The sequence below is a fragment of the Jaculus jaculus genome, chromosome 1, assembly GCF_020740685.1.
Source record: "Jaculus jaculus isolate mJacJac1 chromosome 1, mJacJac1.mat.Y.cur, whole genome shotgun sequence".
In the NCBI taxonomy this organism is placed as follows: Eukaryota; Metazoa; Chordata; class Mammalia; order Rodentia; family Dipodidae; genus Jaculus; species Jaculus jaculus.
The window spans coordinates 321,772,996-321,789,516 of NC_059102.1; the positions used below are offsets into that span (position 1 = coordinate 321,772,996).

Consider the following 16,521-nt stretch of genomic DNA (forward strand, 5'->3'; position numbering starts at 1 on the left):
GCCTCAGTTCCAAACCAAAATTTCACTGTCGCTTACACACCCTATTTCCCTTTCCTGGTTAACTATTTCTTAATCTCATCACAACTAATTAACAATTCTGCTGGGTCACAAACAACAGGGAGGAGAAAGCCAAATTTACTGTGCCAGTTGAAATTATTTCAGAATCCTGTTAATGGAGGAGACTAGTCTGAATAAAAAGCAATAATTATTACACTGTAAGCACAAAGATCATTCTGAAGATCTGCCAAAAGGCAGGCAAACTCTTACAGGCATATTAGTATGTACAAATAAATGCCCCTGATATTTCGCATGACTTAATCCATTGTGGAATTAAGAGTATCATGAAATAATGCTTGTTATTCACTTGTTGGGCTAACCCTGGCTTCAGAAGTAGGTGTATTTCAGCCTAGCACTTGTCAAAAGCCAAAAAGAAAAAAAAAAAAAAAAATCAGCAAGATCTATATTTAAAACTCAACTACAATTCACCCTTAGGTTAATAAACATAAGAAATAGTTTCTTTATAAATAAATGCAGTAGGTCTTGCATACCAATATGAGCTCTGTCAGATATAATAAGCCTTTTTTCCCAGCCTTCTAGACCTAGAGAAAATGAGAGAAAGATACATTTTATCAAACATTTTGTGTAACAGTTTATAAATCATAATATCCAAAATGGTTTTGTTTTGTTTTGTTTTTGTTTTTCAAGGTAGGGTCTTGCTCTAGCCCAGGCTGACCTAGAATTCACTATGTAGTCTCAGGGTGGCCTCCAACTCATGGTGATCCTCCTACCTCTGCCTCCCAAACTTCCAAAATATTTATGTCAAAGCAATCTTCATTGTAGTTTATTTTTCTGCACAGAAAACATTACACCTAACACGTTTTCTCACCTGTCATGCACTTAGTATACAAACTCATTCACACTCTTATTTCCAAATCCCATATCAAGTCAGTTAAATTTATATAAAATAATTCTAAGAATAAAAGTAATGGTAAGAAAATATTTTCCTGAACACAGGGTAGTAGACTAGGGGACTAGGGGATAAATTCAAAAGAAGAAAGTTGATTTTAGGAATGATGGCCTTCCTCCCAAAAGACAATTGTAAAGAAATGTGACTAAAAATAATGAAACTTTTCCAACAATTCCTCTAAACCATCATCAAATACTATGCTTATCATACTGGCTGGTAATGAGATGACTATTTCCCCATGTAATAGCAAGTGTCTAGAAGCAGAGGCCATCTGTTTTTACACCATGAGGCCCATCACCTAATAATTGTGGGGAAAGGGATTGCTGGATGAATAAAACTAAACCAAACAGATGTCTATTTTTTTTTTTTTTTTTTTTTTTTTTGGTTTTTCGAGGTAGGGTCTCACTCTGGCTCAGGCTGACCTGGAATTCACTATGGAGTCTCAGGGTGGCCTCGAACTCACAGCGATCCTCCTACCTCTGCCTCCCAAGTGCTGGGATTAAAGGCGTGCGCCACCACGCCTGGCCAGATGTCTATTTTTAAAATAGAATGTTAGGGGCTGGGGAGATGGTTCAAGGCTAAAGGCACTTGCTAGCAGAGGCTAAGGTCCAGGTTTGATTCCCCAGTACCCACATAAAGCCAGATGCACAAAGTGGTGTGTGCATTTGGAGTTCCTCTGCAGTGACAAGAGGCCCATTTCCTCTCCTTCTCTCTCTCCATACAAATAAATGAATAAAAATACTTTTTTAAAAGATAGAATTTTAGGGCTGGAGCAAAGCCTAAGGGACCCAGGTACAACTTCCCAGAACCCATGCAAACTAGGTGCACAGGATGACACATGCATCTGGAGTTTGTTTGCAATGGCTGAGGCCCTGGCACACCAATTCTCTCTCTCTCATAAGTAAAAAACGTAAGAGAACAGAAAGCAGGGAAGAGAGTGTAATAAACAGAGGACAAAAGACAGTAGCAAAATAAAGGTCTATAAAGTTAGGTACAGTAAAGAACGCTTAAGGGCTGGAGAGATGGCTTAGCGGTTAAGCGCTTGCCTGTGAAGCCTAAGGACCCCGGTTCGAGGCTTGGTTCCCCAGGTCCCACGTTAGCCAGATGCACAAGGGGGCGCACGCGTCTGGAGTTCGTTTGCAGAGGCTGGAAGCCCTGGCGCACCCATTCTCTCTCTCTCCCTCTATCTGTCTTTCTCTCTGTGTCTGTCTCTCTCAAATAAATAAATAAAAATAAAAAATTTAAAAAAAAAAAAAAAGCTTAAAAGTGGAATGCTTTAAACTTACCAGCACACTTCAACAACAGTAGAAAAGCACTTAAATTTTGGCTAATCTCAGGAAAAGCATATTAACAATTTTCCTCAGCTGAGTATTACTTGTCTTGTAAAATAAGCTCCCCCATTCCCCCCAGCGAGGGACCCAACTGAGCAGAGAAGGCAGGAATCAAGGGTGTCCTTTTAGGACCACGGGAATGGATGCTCAGGAGAAGCAGTGCCATCACAGGGAAGGAAACCACGCCTTTGCCCCAGGTCCAGGCTAAGAAGAGTGTCTGGTCCAGAAAGAGAGGACCCGCAGTGTGTAAGGGGCAAATTCCCTACGGCTGGTCATGAGCACAGTCGCTGTAAACACCTGAACATCAAGTGGACATGCAACTAACGCATTAGAAAACCACAACTGCCGGTGTGGTGGTGGACATCCATAGTCCCAGCATTCAGGAAGATGAGGGACGAGGATCACCTTGAGTTCACAGCCACCCTGGGCTAGAGTAAGGCCCTACCTCAAAAACAAAAACAGGTTGGGAGACATGGCTTAGTAGTTAAGATGCTTGCTGGCAAAGCTAAAGGTCTCAGGTTTGAGCCCCAAGTACCCCCGTAAAGCCAGATACACAGGGTGATGCATGCGTCTGGAGTTCATTTGGAGAGTCTAAAGGCCCTGGTGTGTCCATTCTCCCTTTCTTTCTCACCCCTAAGTAAATAAATAAATAAATAGAAGCAAATTAAAAAAAAAAAAAGGCTGGGAGTGGTGGCACACACCTTTAATCCCAGCACTTGGGAGGCAGAGGTAGGATTGCCATGAGTTTGAGGCCATCTTGAGACTACAGAGACTTCCAGGTTAGCCTGGGGGTGGAGTGAGACCCACTTTCAAAAACAAAAAGCAGGGGCTGGAGACATGGCTTGGTGGTTAAGGCATTGGCCTGCAAAGCCTGATGACCCGGGTTCAATTTTCCAGTACCTAGGTAAAGACAAATGCACAAAGTGACCCATGCATCTAGAGTTCATTGCAGTGGCTAGTTGCCTTGGCACACCCATTCTCTCTCCCCCACCCCCACTGGGTGTGTCTCTCTCTGCTTACAAATAAATATTTTTTGGGGGGAGGGGGTTTCAAGGTAGAGTCTCACTCTAGTCCAAGCCCAGGCTGATCTGGAATTCACTATGTGGTCTCAGGGTAGCCTTGAACTCATGGTGGCAATCCTCCTACCTTTGCCTCTCGAGTGCTGGGATTAAAGGTGTGCGCCACCATGCCTGGCTATAAAATATATATTTTTTAAATTTTAAAATAAAAAAAACAGTCCACTTGATGTTCAGGTGTTTACAGCGACTGTGCTCATGACCAGCCGTAGGGAATTTGCCCCTTACACACTGCGGGTCCTCTCTTTCTGGACCAGACACTCTTCTTAGCTTGGACCTGGGGCAAAGGCGTGGTTTCCTTCCCTGTGATGGGCAGATGGCATAGTGGATATAGACACTTGCTTAAAAACCAATTGGCCCAGGTTCAATTCCCCCGTAGCCACATACAGCCAGATACAATATTGCACATGCACCTGTGACTATGGGCCTATGACAACAGGAGACAGAGCCAGAGGAAAGCGAAGCTGACTGGCCATCATTTGCAGCCTGGCAGATGGCTCAGAGAAAGCATTAAGAGAACGTACACCTCCATGCTGTCCTCTTATTCCCACAGATGCACTACAGCATGCACACGGAGACATACAAAGAAAAACAATTCTGGCCGGGCATGGTGGCACATGCCTTTAATCCCAGCACTCGGGAGGCAGAGGTAGGAGGATTGCCGTGAGTTTGAGGCCATCCTGAGAACTCCATAGTAAATTCCAGGTCAGCCTGGGCTAGAGTGAGACCCTACCTCAAAAAAAAAAAAAAAGAAAGAAAGAAAGAAAAACAATTCTTTGTTTTTGTAAAAAAAAAAACCACAAGACAAGGCACTGGGGAGATGGCTCCATGAATAAGGTGCTTGCCCACAAGCATGAGGACCTGTGTTTGATCTCAATAACCACATTAAAAGTCAGGTAAGGTGGGCTGGAGAGATGGCTTAGTGGTTAAGCGCTTGCCTGTGAAGCCTAAGGACCCCGGTTCGAGGCTCGGTTCCCCAGGTCCCACGTTAGCCAGATGCACAAGGGGGCGCACGCGTCTGGAGTTCGTTTGCAGAGGCTGGAAGCCCTGGCGCGCCCATTCTCTCTCTCGCCCTCTATCTGTCTTTCTCTCTGTGTCTGTCGCTCTCAAATAAATAAATAAATGATAATTTTTTTTTAAAAAGTCACGTAAGGTGATAAGTGCTTGTAATCCTGGCCCTGGGGCTCACTGCTCAGACAGCCTATATGGTGAGTTCCAACCCAATGACACTGTCAAAGAAGTCAGACTGATTTCTAATTGATAAAATCTAAATTGACTCATTCTTTCATACCTTTTCCCTTTTGAACATTTTTCTCTGCTTCTTCAAACAATCCAGGTAGATGAATTACCACTCCATTTCCTAAAATAAACAAATAATCCCACTTTAAACTCCTATAGTTATAATATAGGTATATGTAATATTAAAACACAGATTTATAATAATCTATTACCTAGAACAAAAGATGCACTGATTTAATTATAACATATATATTCATATATACACATATATATGTATGTGAGTGTGTGTGTATGTATGTGTGTGTGTGTACACACACACATATATATATAAAATATTAAAATATAGGCCAGGAGTGGTGGTGCACACCTTTAATCCCAGCACTTGAAAGGCCAAGGTAGGAGGATCACTGTGAGTTTGAGGACAACCTGAGACTACAGAGTCAATTCCAGGTCAGCCTGGGGTAGAGCGAGACCCTACCTTGAACCCAACCCCAACCCCCCCAAAAAATATATATAACCTTTTATCTTAAACAGAAGACACACTGATGAAAAGGGCATTCTGATTTATTAAATAATTACCACAAAGCTGGGCATGGTGGCGCACGCCTCTAATCCCATCACTTGGAAGGCAGAGGTAGGAGGATCACCATGAGTTCAAAGTCACTCTGAGACTACATAGTGAATTCCAGGTCAACCTGAGCTAGAGACCCTACCTCAAAAAACAAAACACAAACAAAAAAAAATTACCACAGAAAGTTTCCAAGTTTTAAACACTATTATAATGTAACTAAAACAAGAGTATAGGGCTGGGAGCGGTGGCACACACTTTTGATCCCAGCACTTGGGAGGCTGAGTTAGAAAGGAAATCAACTTGAGTTCCAAGTCAGTCTGGGACTACAGAGTTCTAGGTTAGCCTGGGTGAGAGGCCCTACCTAAAAGAGTACAGGCAATAAACACTAAAATTTTATTCAACATAACTTAGAATTTCTTTGAAACAATGAAACATGTTATTTTGGAAGAAACTACGTAGTTCTGGTCATATATCTAGATCAAATGTCAGATTTGGAAATCACACTCTATTAGTGGTTACAAAATAAATTTAGTGGGTGATTAACAATTTTAAAATATTATAAAGAATATAGCCAGAGCCAGGCGTGGTGGCGCACGCCTTTAATCCCAGTACTCGGGAGGCAGAGGTAGGAGGATTGCCATGAGTTCAAGGCCACCCTGAGATGACAGAGTGAATTCCAGGTCAGCCTGGACCAGAGTGAGACCCTATCTCGGAAAAAAAAAAAAAAAAAGAATAAAGAATATAGCCAGGCATGGTAGCTCACACATATAATCCCAGCACTCAGGAGGCTAAGATAAGAGAATCACCATAAGAGACCAGACAGACAGGGTACAGAGTGAATTCTAGGTCAACCTGGGCTACAGAGTGAAACCCTGCCTAAAAAAAAAAAAAAAAAAAAAAAAATCAGACATATTACTTGCTGTAAGGGTTAATAATCAAATTAATCTCTCTCTCTCTCTCTATCTATCTGTCTATCTATCTATCTAGTTTTTGTTTTTCAAGGTAGGGTCTTGCTCTAGTCCAGGCTGACCTGAAATTCATTATGTAGTCTCAAGGTAGCCTTGAACTCACAGTGATCCTCCTATATGTCTTCTGAGTGCTAGAATTAAAGGCATGCACTCGGGAGGCAGACGTAGGAGGACTGCCGTGAGTTTGAGGCCACCCTTACCCTCAGATTCCATAGTGAATTTCAGGTCAGCCTAGGCTACAGTGAGACCTTACCTCAAAAAACAATGACAACAAAAAAAGGGCATGAGGGCTGGAGAGATGGCTTAGCGATTAATCGCTTGCCTGTGAAGCCTAAGGACCCCGGTTCGAGGCTCGGTTCCCCAGGTCCCACGTTAGCCAGATGCACAAGGGGGCGCACGCGTCTGGAGTTCGTTTGCAGAGGCTGGAAGCCCTGGCGCGCTCATTCTCTCTCTCCTATCTGTCTTTCTCTCTGTGTCTTTCTCTCTCAAATAAATAAATAAATAAATAAAAGGGCATGAACCACCACACCCAGCTAGAATCTTGTAGTGAGTCACAGTTGAAAGTATTTGGAAAACTGATGTGTTGACCTAAGACTTTTTATTAAAATGAAGAGTACCAATGATACATGCAGTTATCATCCCAGAAACTATTTCTGCAAAAGATCCGCAAGAGTCACTAGTAGCCCACTTAGGTAGATTCTATAAGGTTTTATGGTCAAAATTAGCAAGGAACAACAAACCATACGGTTAGTGAAAAACTAAAATCAGTTTTAGAAAGGACCAAGCATCACATACTCACCAATGAATGCGGTAACATTTGGATTAATTATTCCACTGGGTAAAAGGTGAAAATCATATTCCACAGAATCTACAACAACTGTATGGCCAGCATTATTTCCTCCCTGAAATATAAGGAAGGGGAAAATTGAACCTTAATAATAAATATGACAAATAATAAATCTTCTCCTACAGTAAGTTAGTAAGTTCCTACACAATGTCAACATAATTTAAGGACCCCACATATCTCCCATGTATGCTCACTCATTAAAGAATATAATACTTTGGTTGATTTTCTTTTTTTTTTTAAATATTTTTTGTTCATTTTTTATTTATTTATTTGAGAGCGACAGACACAGGGAGAAAGACAGATAGAGGGAGAAAGAGAGAATGGGCACGCCAGGGCTTCCAGCATCTGCAAACGAACTCCAGATGCGTGCGCCCCCTTGTGCATCTGGCTAACGTGGGACCTGGGGAACCGAGCCTTGAACCGGGGTCCTTAGGCTTCACAGGCAAGCACTTAACCGCTAAGCCATCTCTCCAGCCCACTTTGGTTGATTTTCTTTCACACTATAATATACTTGAGCAAGTATCCTAAAAGAGAGTCTAGAAATCAGTAAATTTGGGTTTCTAAAAGACAAGAAGTCATCTCTTTTTACTAGAGATGGGAAGAAGTAAAAAGTGGGCTGGAAAGCCCGGCGTGGTGGCACACGCATTTAATCCCAGCACTTGGGAGGCAGAGGTAAAAGGATCACCGAAAGTTCGAGGCCACCCTGAGACTACATAGTGAATTCCAGGTCAGCCTGTGCCAGAGTAAGTCTATCTTGAAAAACCAAAAGAAAAAAAAAAAAAAAAAAAAAAAGCAGGCTGGAGAGATGGCTTAGTGGTTAAGCACTTGCCTGTGAAGCCTAAGGATCCCAGTTCGAGGCTGACTGAAATGGGGTAGGTATACGATGGAAAGTGGATTTGTGAGGGAAAAAGTGAGTAAGAGGAGGGGACTGTCATGGTTTATTGGCTATAATTATGGAAACTGTCAATAAAAAAGTAAAAAAAAAACCAAATTCACTCATTAACTTATATAACAAACATAAGAACAACAACAAATTAGGAACATAGAAAAAGTAAGAACTTAAACAGCACTATTCACAACACTTAAAAATTGCCAGTCTGAACCATCTCCTGACAACAACTGGCTTAACTGATTACAAGGCTACTTATGACAAAAAAAAAAAAAAAAAAAATCAATGCCACTTTTTACTAAATCAACACCAAAATGCTAGACAGAAATCTTCAAAAAGCAAATATTCATCTGCACCACATTTTTACTGTATAAAGAGCTTCTTGCTTTGAGACTCACGCAACGCCTAAAAGGAACCCCCAGGTGAATTAAAAAAAAAAAAAAAAAACTACGTAATAGAAAGAACTCCATATAATACACAGAAATGTACACATGAGTGAACTTTCTAATATACTTGTACAAAGCGCCCAATTACAAGTGTTTGGGGTCCTCCCCAAAGTACTTTATGCATAAACATATCTACATATTATTTAGTTATATTTTGTGGAGCTGGAAATTTAATCCAGTATGCTGTTTAAGGATCACCATGGACATGCTTTATTTAATTTTTTTTTTTTTTAAGTTTTTTGGTTCATTTTTTATTTATTTATTTGAGAGCGACAGACACAGAGAGAAAGACACATAGAGGGAAAGAGAAAGAATGGGCGCGCCAGGGCTTCCAGCCACTGCAAACGAACTCCAGACGCGTGCGCCCCCTTGTGCATCTGGCTAACGTGGGACCTGGGGAACCGAGCCTCGAACCGGGGTCCTTAGGCTTCACAGGCAAGCGCTTAACCGCTAAGCCATCTCTCCAGCCCTAATTTTTTTAATTACTATCTATTCATTATACAAAGTAATGGGTTTCATAACCTTTTTTTTTTTAAGGTAGGGTCTCACTCTAGTGCAGACCTGGAATTCACTATATAGTCTCAGGGTGGCCTCAAACTCATGGCGATCCTCCTACCTCTGCCTACCGAGTGCTGGGATTAAAGGCGTGCACTATCATGCCTGACTCGATAACATTTTTGTTCAAGTATATCATGTATTTTGATATTCCCTTCTCATTACCCTCTCCCTTCCCATTCCCCGATAGTCCATTATCATGTGTGCATGTTACAGATCTAGCTATAGCTTACAATTTTAAATCTCCATTTTAGTTTTTTTGTATACTTCAGGCCAATCTTAACCCTTCTAACATAATTTTTGGCTTCAGGAACTTTCAAGACAACTTTCTAGCATTTTATGTAATAAAAGAGATAAAAGAGTAAAGGAATACCAGGCTCCCTTGCGATTGGAAATGAACTCCAGGGGCATGCACCACTTTGTCCATCTGACTTTACGTGGGAGATGGACAAATGCTGGAAGGCTGTGCAGCCAAGTACCTTTAACCACTGAGCCATCACCCAGCCCATAACTTCTCAAAAGTATGAAGCTCATTAAAAGTTCTTTCTGGGGCTGGAGAGATGGCTTACCGGTTAAGCACATGCCTATGAAGCCTGAAGACCCCAGTTGGAGGCTCGATTCTCCAGGACCCACGTTAGCCTGATGCACAAGGGGGCGCACGCGTCTGGAGTTCGTTTGCAGTGGCTGGAGGCCCTGGCGCACCCATCCTCCACCTGCCTCTTTCTCTGTGGCTTTCAAATAAGTAAATAAAAATAAATAAAAAAATTATTTCCAGCAAAATATTAGCAAACAGAATACAAGAATATATCAGAAAGATCATTCATCCCAACCAAGCAGGCTTTATCTCAGAGAGGCAGGGATGGTTCAACATATGCAAATCGATAAATGTAATATAATACATTATATACATGGACTGAAGGACAAACCACATGATCATCTCATTAGATGCAGAGAAAGCATTTGTCAAAATACAACATCCTTTCATGATAAAAGTCCTACAGAGACTGGGAATAGAAGGAACATATCTTAATATAATAAAAGCTATTTATGTGAAGCCTACAGCCAACATATTACTAAATGGAGAAAAACTGGAAGCTCTTCCACTAAAATCACAACAAGACAAGGTTGTCCACTGTCCCCACTTTTATTTAATATAATACTGGAAGACTTAGCCATAGCAATAAGGCAAGAGACACACATAAAAGGGACACAAATTGGAAAGAAAGAGATCAAGTTATCATTACTTGCAGATGACATGATTCTATATATAAAGGACCCTAAAGACTCTACCAGCAAACTATTAGAGCTGATAAACACCTATAGCCATGTAGCAGGATACAAAATAAACACATAAAAATCAGAAGCCTTCCTATATGCTAACAACAAATACACAGGATGAAATCAGAGAATCACTCCATTCACAATTGCATCAAAGAAAATAAGGTACCTTGGAATAAGCCTAACCAAGGAAGTGAAGGATCTCTATAATGAAAACATTTAAAACACTCAAGCGAGAAATTGCAGAAGACACTAGGAAATGGAAAAACATCCCTTGTTCTTAGATCAGAAGAATCAATACTGTGAAAATGGCATTCTTACCAAAAGCAATCTACACATTTAATGCAATCCCCATCAAAATTCCAATGGCATTCTTCCCAGAAACAGGAAAAAAAAATCCAAAAATTCATTTGGAAACACAAAAAACCTCGAATATCTAAAACAATTCTGAGCAACAAAAATAAGGCTGGTGGTATCACCATACCTGATTTTAACCTATACTACAGAGCCATAGTAACAAAAACAACATGGTACTGACACAAAAGCAGACATGTAGATCAAGGGGACAGAATAGAGGACCCAGATGTAAGTCCAGGTAGCTATAGCCACCTGATATTCAATAAAAATGCCAAAAATACTCATTGGAGAAAAGACAGCCTCTTCAGCAAATGGTGCTGGGAAAACTGGATATGTATCTGTAGAAGGATGAAAGTAGATCCTTCTCTTTCTCCATGCACAAGAATTAAGTCCAAATGGATTAAAGACCTTAATATGAGACCTGAAACTCTGAAACTGCTAGAGGAAAAAGTAGGGGAAACCCTTCAACATATTGGTCTTGGCAAAAACTTTCTGAATAGAACCCCAATTGCTCAGGCAATTAAACCACTGATTAACAACTGGGACCTCATGAAATTACAAAGATTTTGTACGGCAAAGGACACTGTGAATAAAACAAAGAGGCAACCTACAGAATGGGGAAAAAAGCTTTGCCAGCCATACATCTGACAGAAGATTAATATCTAGGATATACAAAGAACTCAAAAAATTAAATAATAAGAAATCAAACAACCCAATTAAAAAACGGGCTATGAGTGTCAGTCAGGCTGAGTCCAGGTGATGGAAGGGTGATGATGCAAGTTAGCGCTCCGTTTTTCAATGACCCGCCAACCCCTCCCGGAGAACCAGGAAAGCCTGGCAATAAACTGTGGGATTACAAAGCCACAGACAGCATTTAGTGCTTTTACTTTCTGGAAGAAGAAATATTTGGAAACAAGAACTAGCCTTATCATTCCAAGTGTCCAGAGGAAAGACAACCTGGGAAGGTGAAGCTTATGTTCCTTGGAGTTATTTCCCCCAAAATGTAACAAAACTCAATTTATTTGCAATTCATGGATCCAATGACAAAAGCATAGCAGTTCAATAATGTATAGCATATAGTAATTGATAATGATAATAAATGACTGTGTTACTTGTCTTTGTATTTAATAAGATATAGCTTATCATTTTAGAGTATATTCATTATCATGTAATAAAAGCTATGGTAAAACGGTATGCTTTGTTATGCCAAAAAAAAAAAAAAAAAAAAAAACAGGCTATGGCACTAAATAGAAAGTTCTCAAAAGAAATATGGATGGCATATAAGCATCTAAAAAACTGCTCCATGACATATGATGACTCTATGAAATGACGACATCCCTAGTCTTCAGGGAAGTGCAGATTAAACTACGTTGAGGGCTGGAGAGATGGCTTAGCGGTTAAGCACTTGCCTGTGAAGCCTGAGGACCCCAGTTCGAGGCTTGATTCTCCAGGACCCACGTTAGCCAGATGCACAAGAGGGCACATGCATCTGGAGTTTGGTTTGCAGTGGCTGGAGGCCCTGGCACGCCCATTCTCTCTATCTGTCTCTCTCTCTCTCTGTCGCTCTCAAATAAGTAAAACTCGGCAAACAAGCTGGGCGTGGTAGCACATGCCTTTAATCCTAGCACTCGGGAGGCAGAGGTAGGAGGATTGCCATGAGTTCAAGGCCACCCTGAGACTACATAGTGAATTCCAGGTCAGCCTGGGCCAGAGTGAGACCCTACCTCGAAAAATAAAAAATAAAAAAAAAAAAACAAGCAAAAAAAAAAAAAAATTAAAAAAAAATACTACGTTGAGATTCCATTTCACTCCTATCATACTGGCTACCATCATGAAAACCATATGTACCATATGACCCAGCTATAGCACTCCTAGACATATATCCTAAGGACTCATCTCATTACCTTAGAAATACTTGCTCAACCATGTTTATTGCCACTCAATTCACAATAGCTGGGAAATGGAACCAGCCTAGATGTCCCTCAACTAATGAGTGGATAAGGAAGATATGGCACATTTATACAACGGAGTTCTACTCAGTGGTAAAGAAAAATGAAGTTATGAAATTTGCAGGAAAATGGATGGATCTGGAAAGGATTATACTAAGTGAGGTAACCCAGGTCCAGAAAGCCAAGCGTAGCATGTTCTCTCTCATATATAGAACCTAGCTACAGATGATTGGACTTCTGTGGGAGTAGGAAGAAAACTCAGTAGCAAAGGCCAGTAAGCTAGAAAAGAGATATAAAGGGAAGAGAAAGAAAGGGAGGGGGGGTACTTAATAGGATGGTATTATATATATGTAAGTAGAAGAATAGATTAATGGGGGTGAAAAGGCCTGAAGTGAGGTCAGGGGGTGAGACTGAGTAAAGGAAAGGTGGAGGGAGGGCTAATCAAAATCTAAGAGGCTATAAATAAATCATATGGAAACCTACTTTTTTAGACAATGGAACACCCAGAAACCATAAAATGTTACTAGAAAATTTTTAGTACCTGGGATGGGATACCTTCCAGTGAGTTGTCGGCCAGAAAGGTCCCTGATGCCCCCAAAACATTACAGGCCATTGCCAAGGCCTTTGGTTTCCCACCAGGAATAGATGGTAAGACCCTACTGCTGAAGACTCCACATACTTGGGCTGCAAGGCCACTGAAAAATCCTATTAGAACTGAGCTGATAACCTCCTCCATGTAGACCAACTGACAGAAAGCTGGAAGAAGCCATTCTGCATGCAGTTCAATGGGAGAAAGAGAAATCACCAGTGAAGATACTCATCAGTGGACACTGCAAGCCTTATAATTGGCCAGCCAGGCCAAATGAACCAATGGGTGCAATAGTGGCACGTCTGTCATGGTGGAAACCAACTGCCCTCTAATTGAACGGAGGCCCACTCCATGGGAAGGAATACATCCCTGATACTGAAAACCTAAAACAGGGGTAGTCATGAGCCCTAGGGGTGTAACATCTGCTGCTGTCTGGCTAAATGTATATGCTATGCTCATCAAACTGCCCAGTAAGCACTTCTCTTAATGTTCATACCTATATATTAATGCTACTCTATGGGTAGAGAATCTTCTCTTTTCAGATGGAGGTGACCTTGAGATGACTCAGAAGGCATCATGGTGCTGGGAAGAAGTGACAGAGGAATGCCCAACACTGCAATATCTCTATTACACCTTCCAAGGCTCAGGGTCTATTGCAGAAGAGGTGGCAGAAAGAATGTAAGAGCCAAAGGAAGGGTAGGACTCCTTACAACATGCTCCCTCCAGACACAAAATGGCCTGGATATCCATGACCTCTCAGTGCCTGACACTACTACACAAGACCATCTTAATAGGAGGAAAAGATGATGACATCAAAATAAAAGAGACTGACTGAGAGGAGGAGGGGATATGATGGGAGAGTGGAGTTTCAAAGGTGAAAGGGGGAGGTATTACCATAGGATAGTGTTTACAATCATCAAAGTTTTTAATAAAATAAATATAATTAAAAGAAAAATTTGTTTCTGAGGACTGGAGAGATGGCTTAGCGGTTAAGGTGCTTGCCTGCAAAGCCAAAGGATTCTGGTTCAATTCTCCAGGACCCACATTAGCCAGATACACAAGGAGGCACATGCATCTGGAGTTCCTTTGTAGTGGCTAGAGGCCACAGTGTGCCCATTTTCTCTCTCTCCTGCCTCCATCTCTCAAATAAATAAAATATTTTTTTTAAATCTCTTACAGATGTAAAGAGCCAAAGGAAGGGTAGGACGCCTTACAATGTGCTCCCCCCAGACACAAAACAGCCTGGATATCCATGACCTCACAGTGCCCAACACTACCTACACAAGACCATCATAAGAGGAGGAAAAGATCATGACGTCAAAATAAAAGAGAGACTGATTGAGATGGGGAGGGGATATGATGGAGAATGGAGTTTCAAAGGAGAAAGTGGGGGTGAGGGCATTACCATGGGATATTTTTTATAATCATGGAAGTTGTTAATAAAAATTTGGGAAAAAAAATATTTCTTACTGGGAATTCTGACACACACCTTTAATCCCAGCACTCAGGAGGCAGAGGTAGGAGGATTCCTATGAGTTCAAGGCCACCATGAGACCACATAGTGAGTTCCAGGTTAGCCTGGGCTAGAGCAAGATCCTACCTTGAAAAACAAGAACAAACAAAATTTCTCTAAGACCCCAGGCTGCAGAGATGGCTCAGCAGTTAAGGGTACTGGTTTGCAAAGTCTGACAGCCCAGTTCAATTCCCCAGTACCCATGCAGAGCCAGATACACAAGGCGGTACATGAATCGGGGATTCATTTGCAGTGGCAAGAGGCTTTGGTGTACCCATTCTCTGTCTCTTTTTCTCTCTCTTTGCTTGTAAATAAATAATGAAAACATTTAAAAGAAAAAATTTCTCTAGGACCCCAAGAAAGTACTAATCTCAATACTGTATCAATTCTAAATTGTTATAACGGTACTAAATTTAGTTAAGTATTTGTTACTGAAAGTACTGGTAACTCAGAGACAATAATTTAGTTGAGGTTGACACAGACCGACTCCCAAAAGCCTCCATGATATGACATGACACCACTAGTGGAAAGTTTCACTCCCTGAAACTTTTGTTTCAGGCACAAAGTAAACATTTGGAATCAACTTCTGGGCCTCAAGCATTTTGGATACAAGATCTAGCCTGCATGTAAGCAAAGCAAACTTTTAAAAATCCATAATTTGTTGCTGGCACACTCCTGTGAGCCAAATACTTAGGAAGTAGAAGCAGGAAGGTCATCCTCAGCTACATAACAAACATGAGGCCAGCCCTCCTTCAAAAAACAAATAAATCATGATTTGTTTAAACAAACTGTACCATAAGTATTCATTCATATAGATTAATATACTTGTTCTAGAACAAAAGCTTCTTGGCTAATTATTTTAACCAAGACATGAAAGCATATATATGTATGTATGTATAAAGGCAGATAGTTCTGACAAGGAGGGTAATAAATTAGCTTACTCCATTAAGTTCACCTAAGTTAATATGTAGCTTAGGCTGGAAAAGTTCAACAATACAAGGCTGTAACAGTACTCAGTTTTTCCACGCACACCCCTGTCTTCCTGATTTGATGCTACGTTTAAGGAAGTCAAATGACAAATGTTTTTACACAGGCCAAAGGCCATCAAGCCCTTGCATATTAAAAGTCTGATCAAAAACATGTTGGTATGTCTCATTTTCTAGTTTTGAAGTTCCAAAGGTCCAGGACAGAGTCTTTTTAAATCTGGAAGGAAATAAAATTAGTCTGCAAAACTGACTCCAATCTTTACTTACTTACCCTTGCTCCCAAATGACTCCCCCATTCCCAGTCTTTTTGTAAAATATTTTTATTTGTTCAAATATGCAAGCAGAGAGAGACAGACAGAACTAGGCATGCCAGGGCCTCTAACCATTGCAAACAAACTCCAGATGGATGCAACACCGTGCATCTGGCTTTATGTGGGGATTTGGGGAATCAAAACTGGGTCCTTAGGCTTTGCAGGTAAATGCCTTAACCACTGACCCATCTTTCTAGCCCCCCCCTTTTTTTGAGTATTGTTTGTTTTTTCCAGGTTCTTTATATGTGTGCTCTACTTTCTCTTCAGCAAGGAGGATTCTTTCAAGTATTTTCTGTAGAGCTGGTTTTGTCTTCAAATATTCCTTTAGCCTGCTTTTGTTGTGGAATGTCCTTATTTCTCCATCTATTTGAATGGATAGCTTTGCAGGATAAAGTAATCTTGGCTGACAGTTGTTACCTTTCAGAACTTGGAATACATCACTCCAAGCCCTTCTGGCTTTTAAAGTTTGTGTTGAGTAATCTGCTGTAATCCTGACAGGCTTGCCTTTGTAGGTAACTTGGTTTTTCTCCCTAACTGCTTTCAATACATTTTCTTTGGTTTGTATGCATGGTGGTTTAATTATAATATGACAAGCAGAGGGTCTTTCCAGGTTTTGTCTGGTTGGTGTTCTAAAGGATTCCTGTATCTT

General features: G+C 40.9%; 1 protein-coding gene across 1 annotated transcript in view; it reads right to left on the bottom strand.

Moving 5' to 3' along the window:
- The window catches only part of Adss2 (adenylosuccinate synthase 2), a 49,782-nt gene that overhangs the window by 21,127 nt on the left and 12,134 nt on the right, over positions 1–16,521 (bottom strand). Inside the window, exons 2-4 of the mRNA XM_045141558.1 lie at positions 6,952–7,054; positions 4,666–4,734; positions 549–599 (exon numbers count right to left, since the gene is read on the bottom strand). Coding sequence (XP_044997493.1) covers positions 549–599; positions 4,666–4,734; positions 6,952–7,054 — 223 coding nt within the window. The remainder of the gene's footprint in view (positions 1–548; positions 600–4,665; positions 4,735–6,951; positions 7,055–16,521) is intronic.